Raw genomic sequence first — 22,585 nt, forward strand, 5'->3', positions numbered from 1 at the left:
ATTTTAGAGACATTTTGGGGATAGGAAACAGGATATTCTTAATATCAACATCTTACCGCTTGTGACAATTGAAGACCAGTCGTTATTGTTTAATCTTTGTTTAATTAATTTTTTTAAAACTTTTTTTTGAGAGCACAAGTAGCGGAGGGGCAGAGAGAGAGGGAGAGAATCCTATGCAGGCTCCATGCTGTCAGCATAGAGGCTCGATCTCACAAATTGTGAGATCATGACCTGAGCCGAAATCAAGAGTTGGATGCTAAACCAACTGAGCCACCCAGCCTCCCCTGTTTAATTAATTTTAAATGCATTTTTATTAGTATGTGTTAACCCTTTTCATCTTGCTAGCATTTTAACAAGCTTACTGCATATGTTAGCTTATGTATTGTCGTTGATACAGTTATAGATATCTAGGTATCTGTATACATATAGCAGTGTTTTTTAACATTATAATTTGTAATCTATACATATGTATGTTTTATCAAACTGCCAGGTTGTTATATATTTATACTTCAATCTTCTTTTCAATTGATGTGCAACTTTGTCCTCTTTGTACTTTAATAACTTGGCTACGTAGTTGACTGTTCTGCAAGCATTTTGAATAACAGTCTCACACAATTCCCTGCACAGCATTGCTCAGGAAAGCCTTGACAATTGAATGAAATGGGATACTTCACACCATCCTCTTCCAGAGAAGTTTTGGCTTTGTCTTGTGTCAGGAAAGAATGGCCTGAAGGAAGGAGTAGCCCCTCATTCAAGTTAAAAAATTTCCTATAATTTGGAAATTTACCTTATTCTTTTTTGACCCGAGTGGATTGTATTGTAGTTTGATCTTTGCTATTTAAATTCCGGTGTATCCGGATAGATTGTCATGGAGCTATTGGGTGAAAATCAAATACGTTCTGAAATTAGAAATATCTTTAGACATTTTTATCTGCTCTTTTTGGATCATTCTCACTGCATTTTTTTCTTCATGAGTATGTTTAATTTCAGTTTGAGAGTAAGACCAAAGTCATTGAACTGCTAGAAGTTAGCTTTCTTGTTTGCTGTAGGGGCAGAAAAACTCTCCCTTCTTCCCTTCTAGGTTCTTTGGTCTAATAATTAAATTGACGTAAGACAGATTAACAGGAGAAAAACACATTCTATAAGTATGGAAGCCCCATAAAAATATGAGACCCAAGAGTAAGTTGGGCAATTGAGGCTTACATGCCATCCTAAATTAAGGAATGCGATAGAGGCCTGTGGCTTCAAAGACAAGGAGGCTAATTTGCAGCGTGATAAGAAGAGCAAATGTTTGGTGATTAAAAGTTTGCTCTACCATGACAATAGGTCTTTCAGATAAAATAATTATCTCTGGTGATAGCTCTTTCTGGTATAGTCCTCCTATCTAAATTCTTTTAGGTAGTTAAGGGAGAGGTAAAAAAGTTTCTCCTAAGTCCGTTGGGTCTTGATTGTCTTTAGTTCTAAGTATTCCATGTGCTAGAATGGCATATTTTGGGGTGGCATATTCTGCTCCCCTTCAAACTTTGGAGTAATGTTTCAGATCATCATAGTTTTCATTTTCTTAATGTTTATTTATTCATTTCTGAGAGAGGGGCAGGCAGAGAATCCTAAGCAGGTTCCACACTGTCAGCGCAGAGCCTGATGCAGGGCTCGAACTCACGAACCGTGAGATTATGACCCTAGCTAAGATCGAGTTGGGCACTTAACCGACTGCGCCACCGAGGTGCCCATACTATTCGTTTTTCAAGTCCTTTTGTGTAGCTCAGGATTATTGGGCTGCTGAAATTAGTCTTTTTCCTCTGGTACTTAGCTTTGTGCTGTGCTTTAAAACTCAATGACTCTCTGTGCTTCCATTGTACAACTGAAAGACGAAAAAGTTAAAAGGAATTGTGGGTGAAATATCATTATTTTATACATGTGTGTGAAATGTCTTTAAATATCATGTTGTTCTTAAGCTTACCAATTAGCTTACCAGATAAGAAACTGCTGCCGGGAAGAAATTAACAAAGATGGTAGAACTCTTAATGTAATTTCTTATGGAGGTGTTGACAGCAGTAAATAGACACACAGTGCAGAGCCCACGTGAATGATACTTTGTTTTTTTGTTTTTTTTTTTTTAAATTTTTTTTTTTTTCAACGTTTATTTATTTTTGGGACAGAGAGAGACACAGCATGAACGGGGGAGGGGCAGAGAGAGAGGGAGACACAGTATCAGAAACAGGCTCCAGGCTCTGAGCCATCAGCCCAGAGCCCGACGCGGGGCTCGAACTCACGGACCGCGAGATCATGACCTGGCTGAAGTCGGACGCTTAACCGACTGCGCCACCCAGGTGCCCCGATACTTTGTTTTTAATAAGACTTCCAGTTAGTTATTCCCTTAATGTAACCTAGCGTATCAGTTGGTAGAGTTACTTCATGGATATTCTTTTGTACATGTAGTGAGTTTAGCTCTTTAGTGTTAGTCTCTTAATTCTGAGGTTAGCCTGTTTTACTTGATGATTTGCATTATGTAATTAAGCATTATATGCACCCAAGATGAGCTGTCCGGACTGAAGACTGAAAGAGCTGATATTGCAAGTTATGTTTGATTTTAGACAGATGGTTATGTCATTTGGAATAAGTGTTCTGTGACTTGTTTAATCTTGTGATAAAATGGAGAGTTTTTCTTTAACTTACAGAAAAAAAATGTGAAGGTTTGCTTTTTCTGCTACTATGGATATAAGTTGAAATTGTATTTTCAGTACTTTAACTTTCACCCATTAGGCATTATTCAGACTATGAACGGTGCCCTGAACTTCTGGCTAAGATCATATGGAGGACAGGCAGGATACTTAAAATCTGTCTTAGTTCTTGAATGTTATCTTACCTTTGCAAAAAAGGTAATATTATACTTAGGAGTCAAAAAGGTATAACTAACCACAGAAGACCAAAGTAAAGCCAGAGTTTCTATTATATTAAAGCTCATGCATCTCCGTGGTTGAATTAAACCAGACAAGCCTTTATATCCACCCAAGTGAGAATTCTGACTGGGTTGTGTTGATATGTCCACTTGATAGTAAAGATATCTTTTGATAAATCTGTACTTTTTCTATGGGTAAGTGGAAAGTATTACTTTGAAGTGATTAACATTTAAATTAAGTCCTTGTTTGCCTTAACATATTGTAAAGCAAAGCCAGATGTATTTTTCTTATAAACGGCAGGATGTTTACATCTAAAGTGCATATATTTCAAATTTCATTTCTAAGTCATCATTTCCTTTTCCCTTGAAAATAGCTCTTAACAAAAAAGTCCCATCATAATTTGGTCCCAATCGGCCTTACATTTTACATTAGTGTTATAAGTCACCTCTGATTTACTTTACCTGGTAGACCCAAGTTAATGCATTTTCCTTTTCATTCGTTTCCCTTTTACTTACTGGAACTGTGTGGTTATTGAAGAATTTAGTAGTTAAGTGTGTTTGACTCACCGTAGCTTCAATATATTTTTTTTTTTAATCCAGAAAAAGTTCCTGACTCTCTAGAAAATGTGCTGAAATCTAGGTGGGAAAACCTTTTGGGTCCAGATTATGAAGTAATGGTATGTTAAAATGTTGCAATAAAGAACACTCATATCTCATTTCATGTTAAGCTCCTGACCCTGCAGTTCAAAGAGATGGGAGAGCCCAAGAATAGCCAGCTTGCCTTTGTTTTTTACCTCCTGCCTTTCTTCCCTAGCAGATCAATTGATCTTTCCCCCCCTCTTTTAGCATTTTAAGCTATAAGAACAATTAAGGACTGCACGCAAGTTTCAGTTACAATTAGCAGACACTCAGCTCGTGTTGAAAACATTTAAGTCAACAGTAGGCAGAAGAATCTTAGAAAGCTTGCCTTTAAATTTATAACCTATATCAGCTGCTTAAAATTGCTGGCATTTTTATGATTGCTTTTATGATCTGTTTGTTTTATTGTACACTGAAAGGGCTGTGGATATTAGTCCTATGTTTCACAAAGAATCTTACAGTTTTATGAGAAAAATGAAAGAATGATTATCAAATGGATTAGGGAGAACAGGAAGTAATTTAGGTTAGGCAGAAGTTTATAGTGCCAGTGGTCCATTAGACTTTCTTTCACCTGTTATTAGATTCATTGAGTAAGGGATTGATTACATTCCCCCTATGAATCCACATGAAAGCAGAAAGCTGTGCTTAGAAAAGCCTCTACAGTGTTCACTAAATGCATTAGTAATAAAATATTCTATTAAATTTCTATTGTCATTCATGTTTTCTTACATATGTTTATCATTAGCACTCGTTGGCTGGTTAGAGAATTTTTTTCTCTTCTTGGTTCAGAACATACAACCACTATCTAGTGTCAGAAAATTTCTAGTGTTTTTAAGATGAGTTAAAACATTCAGTGCTCTATTCTTGCTAATTTTGTACTTGCATGTTGGTTGTTATGAACACCTGCTTCTTTACTTCATAGATTTCAAATGCTGTTTTGTCATTAGGCTATCTATCACCTTAGCCAATAACCTTTTCTACCATTCTTAGTGGTTTGATATTCAAAGTAATTTGGTGTCTGAGTATTTATGAATGGCCAGTTTTGTCATGGGCTCTTTTTTGTTAAAATTTTACTTTGCCCTTATAACTGTATTTCCAAATTTCATTTATCATACAGTGAGGTCATAACAGATTAGGTAGAGAGGGGAGACATACTTTGAGACTGGGAATTTAAAGTGACAGCTTATTCATTAAGGGTTCTTGCTGTTTTGAGGGATGAGAAGAAGAAAGGAGAAACCAGGCAAGATGAAAAATGCATGCACATATGCATGTACTCCAGTGTTCCTTACTTCATTTTTCTTCTAGAATCTACTTCTGTGAAGTGCAGTACTTCTAGAAGCTTTAAGTTGGATCATTGTTTAACTTACTCCTCCCTCCAGATGTACCATATTTTATTAACAACTCACAGATGCAAATCATCAGTAAAGTATTTTGCTTGCTGGCAATTTACTTCTGTGGATTTCCACCACTGGAGCTTAGAACAATAGTTTTAGGCCAGGGTTGAAAGCTTTAACTATTCCATGAGCTTCTCACCAGGCCAGGTCTTTCTGTTTGTGTCCTTGCCAGCCAAGTCTCCTAGGGAAATGGTAGAGCTTTTCTGTAGAAAGTCAGATGCTTCAATTTTTCCAAACACATATTACTTTACTGACCTTGCAATCTTTGTTTTAAGGCCTGGATTTAAAAACAAAAATGACGATAACTCTTGGCTTTGCGAAAAGAGTAAAATTTTTATGGACTCCTTCTAACAGAACATTATATTAAAATTTTAGGGGGCATGGCTTTTTAAAAATAGTGTATGTTTTTGCCCATCCCCTTCTGGTTCAACTTCTGAGTAATTTGGTGGGGGAGGGGGAAGGATTGCTGTAGAAAACAGTAACAACAGAACAGGAAATATTCGCTGAAATTCTACATTATGTGCTATACTTATGGATTTCAGAAATATCAAAAAAAGATGAGAATGTAGATCCGTTGGTGTTATCAATATATAGGGTTTATAGATTATTTTCAGAAAACCTAAGAAGAAATAAAGTTATGCTTTTACAGATACTGGATTTTTTTTTTTCTTGTAAATTTAGGTTGCAACTCTGGATACCCAGATTGCAGATGATGCTGAGTTACAAAAATATTCAAAGGTAAGCATTATTTTTTAAAAGGTTACCAGTTTTTTGTTGCTTGAAGAACTTTCTCTAAGTCCTTGTTGGAGACACTATGTTTCCAGAATTTTAGTCTTAGATGATTTCTGGAAATGTGGTACGTTCTCACTGTTCTGAAAGGTGATGGTTACATATGCCTGGGAAGGGCATGGCGTGCCTGTGCCTCTTTCAGAAGCCAAACCCAGGTTTAATTACTTTGCCCACTTTAAAGGTAGTGCACAGAGAAACATTGTGCAGAGTGTGTTAGCCTTTCAGATATTATTAGCAAACCTTTTAAAATGCTTGCCAAAAATCAGGACCACAAATATAGACTTTAAAAAATCTTTCAGGGGTGCCCGGGTGGCTCAGTCAGTTGAGCGTCAGACTTCGGCTCAGGTCATGATCTCACGGCTCGTGGGTTCAAGCCCCAAGTTGGGCTCTGTGCTGATAGTGAGGAGCCTGGTTGAGATTCTCTGTTGTCTCTCTCTCTACCCCTCACCCTCCTCTCAAAATAAATACATAAACATAAAAAAAAAAATGTGTAAATGCCATCTTTTTCTCTATTTCTTGAACATATTAATCACAGCTTATAAGGACTTTAAACAGTTAATTCTAATATCTAGATCAACTTTGGATGTGTTTCTATTGTTTGATCTTTTCTCTTATTGTAGTTACTTGTTTGTCTCTCACATCATACCATAAGGTAATTGCCCAACATTATGTAGGACAGCTACAAAAGGCTTCAGATGATGTTATCGTTGTCCAGGGGGATTCATTCTTTTCTCTGATAAGTACAGTGTGTGTTGGGGGTGGGTATGGGGAGTGGATGATCTCCGAGATGTGGCAGAGGTATGGTTCTGGTAAGGTTCAGACTCTGTCTGGTTTGCCTTTGCTCCTAAGACCTAGCCTTCCAGGTATGTCACACAAGTCTGGAATGTTTTTTACCTGTCCCCTCTTTTGGTGGGACCTGAACTCCAGTTCTATCTCCTCTGTACTTCAGGGCTGCTAAAATCTTGGTTTTTCAGAGGTTTTCTTTTTTCCTTTCCTTTACCTTTCCTTTCCCTTTCCTTTCCCTTTCCTTTCCCTTTCCTTTCCCTTTCCTTTCCCTTTCCTTTTCCTTTTCCTTTTCCTTTTCCTTTTCCTTTTCCTTTTCCTTTTCCTTTTCCTTTTCCTTTTCCTTTTCCTTTCCTTTTCCTTTTCCTTTTCCTTTTCCTTTTCCTTTTCCTTTTCCTTTTCCTTTTCCTTTTTCTTTCCTTGACAGTGCGAGTGGGCAGAGGGCAGAGAGAGTGGGAGAGAGAATGTAGAGCTGAAAGTGGGGCTCGAGCTTACCTGAAGAGGGGTTCAAATTCACGAACCGTGAGATCATGACGTGACCCAAAGTCAGATGCTTAACCAACTCTGCCACCCCAGGTGCCCCTTCAGAGGTTTTCTGATTGGCTTTTAGCCTTCTTGTTCATATAGCTTTCGAACTCAAGAGACCTCCTTGGAGAAAACCTGCCTTAGCTCAGGCTCAGTTCCTCATGCAGCTAAGCTCTAGTTGTCTGCCCTCCCATGTTCAAAGCCATTAAGACGCTGTGTCATCATACTCTACGATAAGTTAAAAAAAAAAAAGTATAATAACCACACTTCATGCACCTCTTACATCTTAAAAAAATGGCATTGTCTTTTTCCGGGCGTATGTTCTTCTCGCATTCATTCCCTAGTTCCTTTCACCAGTCTTACTAATTTCATTTTCTTTCCTGATTAACTTCTATGCAATATATATATTTGTACTCAGTAATTCTTGTATAAAGACACAGGCTTTGAGTTGAATAGACTTTCAGAACTAACTCCTAGAAATTCACCAGTGCATTCAGCTGTACATTCATTCATTCATTATTCATTCATCAAATATTTATTAGTATCTATTTTGTGTCAGGTCCTCTACTGGGTGCTGGCGTTTCAGAAGATAACGGAGGAAGAAAAAAAAAACACACAAAAAAAACACCTGCCTGCAGAAGTTCTGTTTTTTATAAAGATTTATTTTATTTTTAGAGAGTGTGCATGAGCAAGTGTGCACAAGCAGGGGACAGGGGAAGGGGGAGACAGAGAGAGAGAATGAATGAATGAATGAATGAATGAATATTAAGCAAGTTCCACACTCAGTACTGAGCTCAATGCAGGGCTTGATCCCACGTTCCCAGAATCATGACCTGAGCCCAAATCAAGAATCAGACACACAACCGACTGAGCTATCCAGGCGCCCCTAGAACTTGTATTTTCATAAGGGGAGATAGGAAATAAGTAAGTTACACAGTATTGGTGATATGTGTCATGCAGAATATTGAGGCAGTGAAAATGAATGAGGAATTCAGGACAGAGGGTAGGTTTGCACGTTTAGGTAGGTTGACCAGGGAAGGCCTCATTAAGAAGGTGACATTGGAAGGAAGCATTTTAGGAGGTGGAATAAGCAGCCTAATTTTTCTCCTGTAGAATATGAACAATAATACCTTTGTTGGAAGGTTAAGTATAAATATACATAACGTATGCCTTAATATAGCTCAGTGCTAACACATAAGAATTGTTCAGTAAATGGTGATTTTGTTTCCCAGTTGTGTGCTTCATTTTTAGTTTCTAACTGTTTTTTTTTTTTTACAAGAAAGCTATTTTAAAACATTTAATCATTTAATTGAACTTTTGTTGTGCCAAAGTATTTAATTCCTTAAAATTTTTTTATCCTGGGAGAGTTCTGCATAATTGCACTGTTCTCTTTTCATGTTTAGTTGTTACCTGTGTATGTTTACATATTTGTGGTTAGTATGTCCATCCTTTTATGTAACGTATGTGTGAGGGAGAAGGGACGTGTACTTTTCCCACATCACGTTCTCACACATCTCTACTTTTTTTCTATAATTTCTTGATGAAATTAATCAAGATGTCCACAGATTATTTCTGTACGTTGATGAAATTATGGTTTTTAAAAATCCTCTAGGGGCCCTTGGGTGGCTCAGTCGGTTAAGCGTCCGACTTCGGCTCAGGTCGCGATCTCGCAGTCCGTGAGTTCGAGTCCCGCATCGGGCTCTGTGCTGACTGCCTGGAGCCTGTTTCACATTCTGTGTCTCCCTCTCTCTCTGACCCTCCCCCGTTCATGCTCTGTCTCTCTCTGTCTCAAAAATAAATAAATGTTAAAAAAAAATTAAAAAAAAAATCCTCTTGTAATTAGGAGTTTAGTTGTTGGCTCAGTGTCTTGTTTCCCCCTGCAATATGTAAGGAGACTATCCTAGTGGTGCGTCACAGAGGAGGACACTGGAGTTTGCGTAGGTGCAGTGTCCCACCTCAAATTACGCAGCTAGATAGCAGGTGCTTAGAGCACCTTCATTCATCTCTGAAATATTTGCTGAGTTCCTGCTCCGTGCTGGACACTGCTGCCAATGGTAGCAAAATGGAAAAATGGAAAAATGGAAAAAAAAAACAAAATGGAAAAGGCTTTTGCTCTCATAGAGCTTAGACTCTGGCTTTGGGTAAGGGCATGATAACAAACAAGTGAAAGGTAGCTTGATCAAATAGTTGTAGATTGTAAATAGTGATGCAAAGGAGTAAACAGAATGGTGACCTCACAGCTGGGGAGGAGGGAGAATTTTGGAGAGAAAGCCAGAGAAAGCCTTTCTGAGCCCAGGCCTGAAGGATAAGGGCATGTGGGGCTGGGAACCTGGTGACTGGCAGGTGTAAAAGTCCTTTGGGAGGATAGGGCCAGCTTGTGGGAGAATGGAAGTTGTTAGGGTCAAACTGAGTGAGGATTAGAATTTAAAAAAAAATTTTTTTTATCTTAATGTTTATTTACGTGAGAGAGGGACAGACAATCCCAAGTGGGCTCCGTGCTGTCAGTACCAAGCCCGATGTGGGGCTCGAACCCATGAACCATGAGCTCATGACCTGAGCCAAAGTCGGACACTCAACCGAATGAGCCACCCAGGCGCCCTGAAGACTAGAATGTTAAATGAGGATGGTGAGGGAGACCAGGTGCTACAGGGCTTCTAGATCCATGGTGCTAAGCCTGGGCTTCAGTTGTGGTGCCAGGTAACACCAGTGGAAAGATTAAGTGGTTCAATGTGGAGATCTGCAGTCAAGGCTGTAGGTTTTTCTTCCATCTCCTCAGGTTTCTATTTAGGGAATCCATGTTTCATGGACATGGCTGGTGTTCCTAAGGGTCTGGCTGTCTTCAGGTGGTCACTCCAGTTTGCTTCTCCATTGCCACCACTCTTGAAGGGATGATGATTCTGGAAGCATCTTCACGAATTACTTACTGGCCAGTGTAACAGATAAGCTTTTCTTATGAGGTGGATGGAGTTGTGGGGAAAGAGGGAGGTGAAAGCAATTTACACTGGCTTGAGCATTAGCTGCACTGCTTCTAGGAAGCCGTTAATCATGACATGAGAACGGTTTTCCCGCATCTGGGGAGACTGTACTTTTAGGGATGGCTTTCTTGGCAACTGTTTACTATTAAGATGATCACAGCACTGTGAGGGAGAAGCATTTAGCTCATGCTGGTGACCTTTCCGCTGGCCATCAGTTGTAATTTGGAGTGAGCATTAGTAATATCCCTGGTGTGGGAAACAAACATAACAGGTCCTGTTGTCTGGTTTTGACAAGACAGGCTGGCAGATTTCACTTTATTTCCGTCCTGAATTATATTCTCTGAACCAAAGGACATTAAAACATGAGTTTCCCCCTCACTCTATATAAGCAAATCTAATTTTTAAGGCAGTGGGATGTACCACTCCCCCCCCCACCCCCACTCCGGGAGTTGCAGTGGGTATTAACACTTGATTACCAGGATCAGTTCTTTGCTTTATTATTTATTTAATTTTTTAATTTCTTAATTTTCATTTTTTTGAGATAGTGTATGTGGGTGAGCAGGGGGAGGGGCAGAGGGAGAGAGAGAGAATCTCAAGCAGGCTTCATGCTCAACATGGAGCCCCAGCGCAAGGCTCAATCTCATGACCCTTGGATCATAACCTGAGCCGAAATGAAGAGTCAGATGCTCAATTGACCTAGCCACCCAGGGGCTCTCAGTTTCTTTGCTTTAAACACGTTTTCTCCTGGGGCGCCTGGGTGACTCAGTCGGTGAAGCATCCCACTCTTTATTTCCGCTCAAGTCATGATCTCATGGTTCATGAGATTGAGCCCTGTGTTGGGCTCTGTGCTGACAGCATGGAGCCTGCTTGAGATTCTCTCTCCCCCTCTCTCTACTCCTATCCCATGCACTCTCTCTTTCTCTTTCTAATAATAAACATTTGAAAAAAGTATTTTTTCTCCTTTATTTCTCACAGACACCCTATTGGTCAGCAAGCGTTTTCTTCTTTCCAATTTTAATATGTGGAAACTGAGTGTCAGGCAAGTAGAGTGACTTGTCCAAGATCACATGCAGCTAGTAAGTGGCAAAGTTAGGTAACAAATCAAGGGTTACGTGGCTTCTACACCTGTGCTATTTTTTTCTTTTGAATAAATAATATATGGATATGACCTAAAATTAAAGGGCGCCTGGGTGGCTCAGTGGATCGAGCGTCCAACTTCAGCTCAGGTCATGATCTCATGGGTGGTGAGTTTGAGCCCTGCGTCAGGCTTGTTGCTGTCAGCGTCCAGCCTACTACAGATTCTCTGTCTCTCTCTCTCTCTCTGTCTCTCTCTCTTTCTCTCAAAGACAAATAAAACATTAAAAAAAAAAAAGACCAAAAGTTAAAAAGTTACATAAGTATATACTGCAAAAGTAAGCTTCTCTCCCATCCCAGTCCCCTTCTTCTCCTCTGCAGACACAACTACTGTGTCAGGTTCTCAAGTGTGTGATTTTATACCTCGCTGGTCTCTTTTTTGAGTGGAGAGCATACAGCACAGAATCCAGTGCTATAGTAACTGTGGTCCTCTGCTAGGGTAGTGGCCTATCAGAAACAGGAGCTTTTTCAAAAGACACATGTCCTTTTTTTTCCTCGTGACGAGTATTCTAATTTTGTCATTTGTGGTGAGGCCCTTAAAGGAAATTGTGATCCCTTCCTTTCCTCCACTGAGAATTACTGTGCAGGTATTGCTAAAAAGTCTTTTCATTCGTTCAAGGAAGGGGACGGTACTTTCTCAATATAGGTAAAGGAGGTTTATTGGGAGGATGGCGTTTGAGTATATTCTGAAGAATGGATGTGGAGAAATAACTGGAGATTCCAGGTGGAGGAAGTACCAACAACAAAGGTAGAACAAGAGTCATAAGTGCAAAGTGGTTTTTTTTTTTTTTTTTAACATTTATTTATTTTTGAGACAGAGACAGAGCATGAACGGGGGAGGGTCAGAGAGAGAGGGAGACACAGAATCGGAAGCAGGCTCCAGGCTCTGAGCCATCAACCCAGAGCCTGATGTGGGACTCAAACTCACGGACCGTGAGATTGTGACCTGAGCTGAAGTCGGACGCTCAACCAACTGAGCCACCCAGGCACCCCAAGTGCAAAGTGTTAAATCAGGTGTCAAAAGCTCAACTACCATGTGAGCTAGGCAGGTAACATCAATGATATTTAAAACAATAAGTGCTAATTGATTCTTGAGTTTGGTGTTAGGTGACCTGAAAAGAACCTTCACTGCATTTCTGTACAAAAGAGTATATAGTGTATATTTTTTGAATATTTAGAATTAAAATTTTAGATGGGTGAGACACTTTAATGCTGTGTTCCACTGTTAGTTGAAAAGTTGCAGCTTCATTCTTGGTAAGTTTGTTTTTATTTATGGTAAATTCAGTAATTGTTTCCCTTTTATTTTTTTAATCTTTAAAGTTTTTTTGTTTAGTTTTGTTTTTTTTAGTTTATTTATTTATTTTTGAGAGAGAGCACAAGCTTGGGAGGCACAGAGAGAGGAGACAGAGAATCCCAAGCAGGCTCAGTGCTGTCAGTGCAGGGCCCCAAGCAGGGCTCATACCAATGAACCTTGAGATCATGGCCTGAGCCATGCTTAACTACTTTAGAGTTGATACTTAACCAACTGAGCCACCCAGGTGCCCCTCCCTCTAACTTTTGAACATAAATGGCATTTAACATCTTCAGAGTGTGTGTGTGTGTGTGTGTGTGTGTGTGTGTGTGTGTGTGAGAGAGAGAGAGAGAGACAGACAGACAGACAGACAGACAGACAGACAGACAAGGACCAATCCTGGGGTTCTTTCTGTCCTGTTCTATTTTGAGTTCAGCTTTTTGGGAAGCATCCTCCTCCATCCTACTGACATATCTATTCCTCTCCAGAAGGGTTTTTTCCCTTGAAGCAACATCATTTATATTCCCACTTGAGCATTCTGATGTCTTATTTTCGGGTCCTAAAAGTAGAGCTTTTAACAAATGAATAACCTATGGTTTGCTTCGTGACAGGTCTCTCCACTCACAGGTTGAAGGGCTCTAGCTTGCTTGGTCTCATTTGATTTTCATCATCCTAGCACTGACAGTAAATCACACAATGGTCATACTTTTCCTTGGATATATTTCTTTGTATCCTTTACTTGTCATATCAGGATCATGAAAATCCCGCTGCTCATTAACTTTGTCAATTTAAATAGGACCCCCCCCCCTCGCAAAGCGCATTGAATAAGCATCAGTAAAGCATAACATGTGATGTGCGTGAAGGCATCAATCATCTGTCTGTTGCACCCACTTCTGTCATTTTCGCACTTTCTGCTCTCTAAGAACTCAGAATACCAAAGGGGTGGACAACTGAAAGAGACAGATGAAACGGTTGATTTGTTTAGTTGCTAAATGCAGCTGGGACAGGTAATTAAACAGTCCTGCTCCCGCAGAGAAGCCTGCAGCAATGTAACAGGAAGTCTCAAAAACCCAGCTGTACTCAGATTTAGATTCAGAACTAATATTAGGTAGGCCTCTTTTAGATTGACAGATTTCATAAACATCGTTTCTGGTTTATTTGTTCAGCGTGATTGAAGATGGAGCATGTGTGTTTTGCTCATGGTTTAAGTTTCTAGGGAGCATGTACTGTTTATAGACATCTGGGAGAATAGCCTAGAAGGGCACAGCCCTGTATCTGGAAGGTGAGGGATTCCATGGGCAACCCTCTGTTGTTCCTCTATGCTCCAGTCTGTTCCTGACTTGAACTGTTTCGTGGATTTGGGGAGTGGGGTCAGCCATGTGAATAGATCAGGATTAGTAAGGGGGCAGGATGAGGAGATTGGATCAGTTTCTTCCTTAACCCTTTTATTTTTTATGGACACATATTGTTATGTAAGTAACTGATCTGTGTGTACAGTAAAGTCTTTGGGGCATTTCTATGCAGAAATTGCTATCACCATCAGTTGCTTGAGTAAAAATTTAGCAATTATCTTCTTCATTGACCTTCTACAAGCAGTCCCCTGGCAGGCTTTTTGTAGGGCAGGTGCATTCTTAACCCTTCAATTTTTACCGCAAATGTCCCTGACTTTGAAACCTACCCCGACCAACTTTCCAAACTGACCTCCACCAGTTGTGTGTGGTGTCTTGACTCTGATTAGCTCCTTCATGGCACTTATCACAATTACCAATTATTTGCTTTTCATTTTTTTGTTGGTGAATTGTTTTTTTGTTTGTATCTGCTTGCCATCTTGTTTATTGTGTTTCACGATGGATATTAGTGCCGGGGGCGGAGGTCAAGACTGTTTCTTTCATTCACCTAATGATTCCAACTCATAACTCAAATCCTTGTACATAGTTTACATCCTATAAATACATGCTGGATATGATGTCCAGACTAGATTGTAGATTGTGGTATGCTGGTAAATGTCTAGCTCTCAAAACAAAAATCAAAAACCAGCCCAAATTTGTAGCATTTACCAGTATCCGTGGTGTTAATAATCCCACCATGGCAGATTTCAAGCTACCAAAATGACATCATGGACTGCTGAGCTCCGAAACAATTCACAATAGCACTTCAGTGTTTCCAATTTCTCTGTGGGAACAGGACTGTTTACCTCACCCAGCTTTATTTTGCAGCTCAACATATCCACCATTTCATCTGTCTCTTTCAGTTGCTCACTCCTTCAGGATTTTCTAAGTTTTTTTTTTAACTTATTTTTTAATTTACATCCAAGTTAGTTAGCATGTAGTGCAATAATGATTTCCGGAGTAGAATCCAGTGATTCACCCCCTACATATAACACCCAGTGCTATCCCACAAGTGACTTCCTTAATGCCTCTTGCCTATTTAATCCATCCCCCCACCCACAACCCCTCCAGCAACCCTCAGTTTATTCTCTGTATTTAAGAGTCTCTTATGTTTTGTCCCCCTTCCTGTTTTTATATTATTTTTGCTTCTCTTCCCTTATGTTCCTCTGTTCTAAGTTTTTAGACAGAGAGTATTTCCACTGTACATGTATAACAGAAGTCCCTTAAAGGAGGTAAAGTGTGGTAAAAATAATCAGGAAGTGATGGATTTTGAATACTTATTGCATTTGTCTTTAATATTATTTAATTGTAGTTGTATAGAATTTTCAATAGCTAGCTTACAAAATTCCTGAAAATTGAACAGTCTGTTCTTACAAGTAATCTTCGCATCGTAGAGACGACCTGTGGGTGGATCCGCTGACCACTCTCTGCTCTAGTGTTTGCCTTATAAGCAAAGGGAGATGGTTGGCGGTTTCTTATTACAGACAGATTCGAGAGTTTTTATTAACTTTTTACTACTGAAAATAAAAAAAAAACGCTGAAAAACCTACACATGCGTACACACACATACACTAATAATAAGGAAACTATGTCTCCTTCCTTCTTCAAGGATGTGCATGACTTGGTGCAATGACTAGACAGGAGGATGAGGTGGCAGCGGTGAGAAATAAGTCACAGAATGGGAACAAGAGTAAAAACAATGTTAACCCTTCATTTAAAGTGCTGGAACATCTTTTTTTTTTTTTTTTAAATATTACAAGTAAAAATTTATTGACCCTGAGAAAGTACTTCTATTTTGATGTTGCTTCTCACTTATCACAGGAATTACTTCCCAAAAAGAGGGCTGGAACATCTTCATGCCAGAGATGGTGGTAGATCCTGAAGTGCTTGGTGGTCAAGAGCACTTAACTTTCAGAAAATTAGCCCAGGGCCGGAAGTCCCTCATGCCTGTTTTAAGTCCTTGAGGTCTTAGTCCTTAACACTGTTTGCCAGTTCACATTTGTCTGTGTGTATATGGTGGGAAGGAAATGAGCCCCAGATGGTGTCTGAAGAAAGGCCTGTAGATCTCCGGGGACTCAGAGCAGATGTCTACAGGGAGGTGACAAACTCAGAGATCAGGGATTACAGAGAATAGGATATATGAAGGAAGGAGCCATGTTATGGATGCATTGCCACATTCTGTAGGGTTTTCTCCTTAAATGTACAGTTAGAGGTGGGCTGGTACTTTTAGAGAAATAGACTATTGATATAAGAAATATAAACCATAATTAGTACCATGTAACCACATTTGAGTTTGTAGCCGCAATGAGAAATCATTAGCTCCATCTTTGAAAGTCAAGGGAGTGGATTTGTTAGTGCCTTTTTGACCTTTACAGCCAACAACACTGAGTGTCATCTCTTTACTTAGACATTGGCTAGAATTTCTTAACCTTTGACTCATCTGAGCCCATATGAATTCTTTTAAGCCAACGGCATCAATCCTAGGATGGAATAATGATTACCTTCCTTATTACATAACTACTCTTCCCTAACTGGAACTTGTTCTCACTTAAGTTGGTGAAATGGGAAAGAAGTTCTTTTTTTTAAATTTTATTTTATTTTTTTGCTTTTGTTTGTGGAAAAGGAGTTCTTGAGTGAAGTGCCATTTTTCACAGATTAATTCAAAAACACATGAGCCCATGTTTAGTACCCGGTACTATTGTAGGGCCTGAGGTTATAGAGAGAACATACAGACTTTGCACTTACCCAGGGGGGAGCAATCAAGAAAATAGAAATTATAAACAGCGTAGGTTGTGAGCTGTGAGAGAGATGTGTACAAGGTGGTCTTAGACCCCACACAGAGGCACATTAACTTTGATATTAGGAAGAGCTTCCTAGAAGTGACACTTACACTGGAAGTGTGAGTGGAAATTAGGTAATAAAGAGGAACTAGAATGTTCTGGGAGATGGGAAGCCCTGCAGAAATGTGAAACACTGAATATATACTGGAAACTATAGAAGGTTTGGAATGCCTGTTGCTTCGAATTGAAGGCAGGACTTTGTCTGTCTCTCCATTTCTAGGGAATCTGAAAGGAAAAGAATAAGAACAAGCAAACAAATGTTGCATATGTTATTGGTGATTAGTTTTCCCATTATTGTCCTCTACTGGGATCTTCGTGATCTGATTTAAGAGGTGGGGCTTTCATGCCAAAATAACACTTGACAGAGGGATTAACAGTTGGATATGCCCTTGTCATGTTTGATGTTACTGCTTGTGTTTTGCTACAGTTGCTGCCCATTCACACTCTGAGACTTGGCATGGAAGTGGATTCCTTTGATGGGCACCACTATATATCTTCAATTGTTCCAGGTGGTCCTGTTGATACACTGAAACTTCTGCAGCCAGAGGATGAGCTTCTTGAGGTAAAATTTCTGAGAGATAAAAGACAGGACAGGAATTTCTAAGTTGTAGGAAGATGTATTTTTACCAGAAATTCACTGAGTTTACATTACTTCCAATGTAATGTGAGCTACTTAGGTTGAAAAATACTTGGGGACTATTGTTAACAATACTATGTTGTATACTTGAAAAATCACTATAAGAGTAGATCTTCATGTTCTCCCCACACATACACAAAATGGTAACTATGTGAGGTGATGGATAAGTTAACTAACTTTATTGTGGTAATCAATTTGCAATATAGGTGTATGTGAAATCATCACATTGTACGCTTTCAACTCACACAGTGTTATGTGTCAATTATATCTCAATAAAACTGGAAAAAAAATGAAATAAAATGAAGGCAAAGAAAAAACAGCCTGTGTAATGACAGTTCTTTTTCCCTGTCATTTGGAAGTCCTGAGATATTCTTTTGAGTGCTTATTTAAGTCATTGAGAAAAAAGGCTAATGGTCTGTTTTAGTTTTATAGCATAATTTCTTTGTTTTAGCAATTTTTTTTTAAAGATTTGAATCCCTACACCTTGTTTGCAGTATATGGTCCCATTCATTTGCAAGTTTTATTGGTTATTTCTAATAAGAATTAAGCTAGCTGGATGACTTCAGGCTTATGTATTACTGAGTGGTATTTATATGGTCTCCTTGGGATTTGCTCACACAACATGGCAGCCTCAGTGGGCTCACTCAGGCTCCCCGGCCTGTCTTCATTTAGAGCAATTCTACAGCACTACTGCTTTGACAAGACTTTCTTGAGAGATTTTGTTAAATTGGACAGTTCTTTAGGTAACACAAAAAAACCAAACAATATTGAATCCCCTAATTTTACAGACAAGAAAATAAGTCATTGATAATTTCCAACTTTATATCCTCATAGCATGATGACTTTAGTTCATGTCTTCTAACTCCCATTTCACTTTTTTCAAATACATCACACTACTTCCTAAGCTCCAAAAAAAAGTTAGTGGAGGGCAGGGGATGTGGGGAATGTCACACTTAGAGAAGGCTATATAAAAGAGGGTTCTCCCAAGAGTTAGAAACCACAGGAAGCCCTCAGTTGAGCTTAATGGAATCAACCTTGTAGCCTTAGCCAAGATTAGACTCCCATGGGCCTTGATTTTAGAGATTTCTTTCTAAAGTTTATGTTTATGCAAAGTGAAATGACAAGGGTAGCAAGTAAGTTTGTTGTTCAATGCAACTGCATTTTTTAGCAGTGTCTGGCCACCTGGAGAAGAATGTTGGGAACTCTGGACTGACTTTTGAGGTCAGAGGGAAAGCTGCTATGACTGGTTGTTGTATTCTGTCATAAGCAAGGGAGGGCAAGATGTTGGAGTCCTGTTTTAAGATGTAGTAAGTTACAGGGTACCTGGAGGGCTCGGTTGGTTAAGCATCTGACTTCCTCTCAGGTCATGATCTTGCAGTTTGTGAGCCGGAGCCCTGTGTCAGGTTCTCTGCTATCAGTACAGAGGCCACTTCAGATCCTCTGTCCCTCTCTTTCTCTGCCCCTCCCCTATTTGTGTGCGCTCTCTTTCCTTATCCCTCTCTCTTTCTCAAAATAAATAAACTTAAAAAAAAAAAGATGTAGTAAGTTGCTTATTTTTAGAAGTGCTCAAGTAATCATACTGAGATGCTTACTGCAGATTAATGCCCTTAGGTTTTACTTACATGACTCAGGGTTTTTTGTTCTTTGCTTATTGTTTGGTTTTTGTTTTGGTACTGAGGTCATATCTTTCTCTTCTGATCATCAGGGCATGTAGTATAGCTTTATGGATACCACACATGATAATCTGGAGATTGGAGACCATTTCTTTTTAATTTTTTTTTTAATGTTTATTTATTTTTGAGAGCAAGAGAGTATAAGCCAGGGAAGGACAGAGGGACACAGAGAGGGAGATACAGCATCTGAAACAGGCTCCAGGCTCTGAGCTGTCAGCACAGAGCCTGATGCGGGGCTTAAACTCATGAACCATGAGATCGTGACCTGAGCCGAAGTCGGACACTTAACTGACTGAGCCACCCAGGGTCCCCTGCAGACCATTTCTATAATATGAAGTGAGTTTTGTTTTTGTTTTTGTGTTGTTTTTATTTATTTATTTTTAAAGTTTTTGTTTTATTTTTTTAATGTTTTATTTATTTATTTAATTTTTTTTTTTCAACGTTTATTTATTTTTGGGACAGAGAGAGACAGAGCATGAATGGGGGAGGGGCAGAGAGAGAGGGAGACACAGAATCTGAAACAGGCTCCAGGCTCTGAGCCATCAGCCCAGAGCCTGATGCGGGGCTCGAACTCACGGACCGCAAGATCGTGACCTGGCTGAAGTCGGACGCTTAAACCGATTGTGCCACCCAGGCGCCCCAAATGTTTTATTTATTTTTGAGAGCACGAGCAGGTGAGGGACAGAGAGAGAGGGAGCCCCAGAATCCAAACAGGTTCCAGGGTCTGAGCTGGCAGCACAGAACCCGATGCGGGGCTCAAACTCACAGACCGTGAGATCATGACCTGAGCCGAAGTCGGATGCTTAACTGGCTGCGCCACACAAGGCACCCCTATGTTTTTTTTTTTTAATTTATTTTGAGAGAGATCGTGCCTGAGTGGGGGAAGAGGCAGAGAGAGAGAGGATGAAAGAATTCCAAGCAGGCTCTGTCCTGTCAGTGCAGAGCCAGACATGGGGCTTGATCTCACAAATCATGAGATCATGACCTGAGCCAAAACCAAGAGTCGGCTCCTTAACCAAGTGAGCCACCCAGGTGCCCCTATAATATGTAGTTTTTAGGTATTATTGAGAAATGAGAGATTTTTGTTCGGAGAGAAGTGGAATTAGTAAAAATCAGTATGCTCTCTTTTTTTTGTGAGAAAGATACATACGTTGTACACCTGAAACTAATGTAATGTTGTATATCAACTACAACTTAAAAATTTGTAATTCCAGTGTAGTTAACATACAGTGTTTTGTCAATTACGATTAAAACAAATACAATAAATTACTTCTCCAAGAAAAAAATGTATATACATAACAGAATTTGCCATTGTAACCATTTTTAGTGTATGACATTAAGTATGATTCACTATTAGTATATGGTAGGTGATAAAGAAATATTGGCAAGTATGGAGCAAGTGATTCTGGCCATCAGCTGAGTCCTCTGAGCTTTAGCCAAGATTAGAATCCCATGGGCCTTTCCTCTTATAACAGAATGTGGTATAGTAAGGTAGTATACTTTCTTAAGTATAGTTTTCTGGTGAAGAAACTGGAAATAGGGAATGAAAGATAGGTTTGAAGTCAGAAGAGCTGTTCTGGTTTTGAATTTGCCACAGCTTCACCATGTGTCCTTTGACATGTCAACTTTTTTGAGAATTGTTTTTTCATCAATAGATGCCTACCTCACCATGGTTTTTGTAAGGATGTAATGGAATATTAACTTTTTTTTTTTTAACATACCGTGTTTTATTAGTTTCAGGTGCACAATATAGTGATTCAACAATTCATACATCACTCAGTGCTCAAGACAAGTGCACTCCTTAATCCCCTTCACCTATTTAACCCGTCCCCCCACCTCCCCTCTGGTAACCATCAGTTCTCTATATTTAAAAGTCTCTTTCTTGGGGCCCCTGGGTGGCTCAGTCGGTTGAGCATTCAACTTCAGCTCAGATCATGATTTCATGGTCCATGAGTTCGAGCCCTGCTTTGGATTCTGTGTCTGGAGCCTGCTTTGGATTCTGTGTCTCCCTCTCTGCCCCTCCCCTGCTTGTGCTCACTCACTTGCTCTCTCTCAAAAATAAACATTAAAAAAAATTTTTTTAAAGAGTCTGTTTTCTTGATTTTTCTTTTTTTCCTCTTAGCTCTTTTGTTCCGTAAATTCCATGTGAGTGAAATCATATGGTACTTGTCTTTCTCTGACTGACTTATTTTGCCTAGTATTATACTCTCTAGCTCTAACCATGTCATTGCCTAAGATTTCATTCTTTTTTATGGCTGAATAATATTCCGCTGTATGTATACCACATCTTTATTCATCAGTCTATGGACACTTGGGCTGCTTCTATAATTTGGCTATTGTAAATATTGCTGTAAACATGGGGGTAGATGTATCCCTTTGGATTAATGTTTTTGTATTCTTTGGGTAAATATCCAGTAGTGCCATTGTTGGATTCTAGTGTATTTCTATTTTTAACTTTTTGAGGAACCTTCGTACAGTTTTCCACAGTGGCTACGTTCATCCATGTAAACTTGAAAGCATAATCTCATGGTGAGATCTTGGCAGTATTATCACTGTGAAAAGGCATAAACAATCTTGATGGGATAAGATGAATGAGGATTGAATGAGGTAATGCAGTGGGACAATACTTGTACAGTATTATGTACTCTGCAAATGTGTATGTGTGTGTTTTCTAATCACAAAGTCTGAGTAATTGAGACTTGATGCCACTTAAGAGGGTCTCCACTTGGAGGGCCTTGAGAAATACTGTGAACTCTAAAATAAAAGTTGGCTTATTCTGAATAATAAAATATAGAAATTTAAAAAAAGCTGTCTAAAGTTAGCCAATAAACTCTTGAACTGTGTGTGTGTGTGTGTGTGTGTGTGTGTGTAATGTAGCATACTCCTTAGAGCTTAAAACCAGAAACACAAATGTGCTTTGGGGTTAGAACATTGTGCCAAGTCTCAGCCCAGAGCAGCTATTTACAGCAGCCATAAATCCTCTTAGATAGGAATTGGTAATGGGAAATGTGACCAATCCCTTTAGCAGTAGAGAGTAGTGAGGAGGACTACCAGGCACCTGCTGTAATAATTGGAGACAATTCAAATGAATAAATAATGAGCTAAATAAATATTTAAATGTACTCCAAGATAAAAACCTGAAAAGTGATTTTCTAATTTGTTGAAGTAATGTGAAACACAAACTAATACTTGCATATGGGTAGAATTCCTGCTTTGGTTATATCTGCTTGCTTTATTTCCAGTACAGGGTACTACCGATTTGGGTGATTTTAGAACTTCCTGTGTTTGTGGCACCAGTTGGCACTGTGGACATGATATGACCTGTGAAGGTTGACTGTCAGTTCTTCCAAGGAAAAACCTTTATTAGCTGTTGAACTTGCTGTCCCCTGGCTCCCTTTCATCAGTCATAAAGTCTTGGGAGACGGTATTTACTTTCCTACTAGGACTAGCTCCCTGAAGCACATATGGGTCTCTTTACTAGGTGGTGATTTCTCTGTAAATAATTAGGAGGCAGAGAGATGGCGTCCAGCCTGAATGCTAAGTACTTGTATGTTGCAGGCCTGAGAATAGTTCCCAGGGATGATTGACTTGGGGCTCAGGCAGCTGCTGATGAGATAC

The 22,585-nt window shown here is 39.4% G+C and overlaps 1 protein-coding gene across 1 annotated transcript in view; it reads left to right on the forward strand.

The window, feature by feature from the left end:
* Positions 1–22,585, forward strand: part of PATJ (PATJ crumbs cell polarity complex component) — a 368,834-nt gene that overhangs the window by 54,345 nt on the left and 291,904 nt on the right. Inside the window, 3 exon segments of the mRNA XM_043575139.1 lie at positions 3,500–3,576; positions 5,614–5,670; positions 17,085–17,219. Coding sequence (XP_043431074.1) covers positions 3,500–3,576; positions 5,614–5,670; positions 17,085–17,219 — 269 coding nt within the window.

Source organism: Prionailurus bengalensis, chromosome C1 (genome assembly GCF_016509475.1).
Source record: "Prionailurus bengalensis isolate Pbe53 chromosome C1, Fcat_Pben_1.1_paternal_pri, whole genome shotgun sequence".
Lineage (NCBI taxonomy): Eukaryota > Metazoa > Chordata > Mammalia > Carnivora > Felidae > Prionailurus > Prionailurus bengalensis.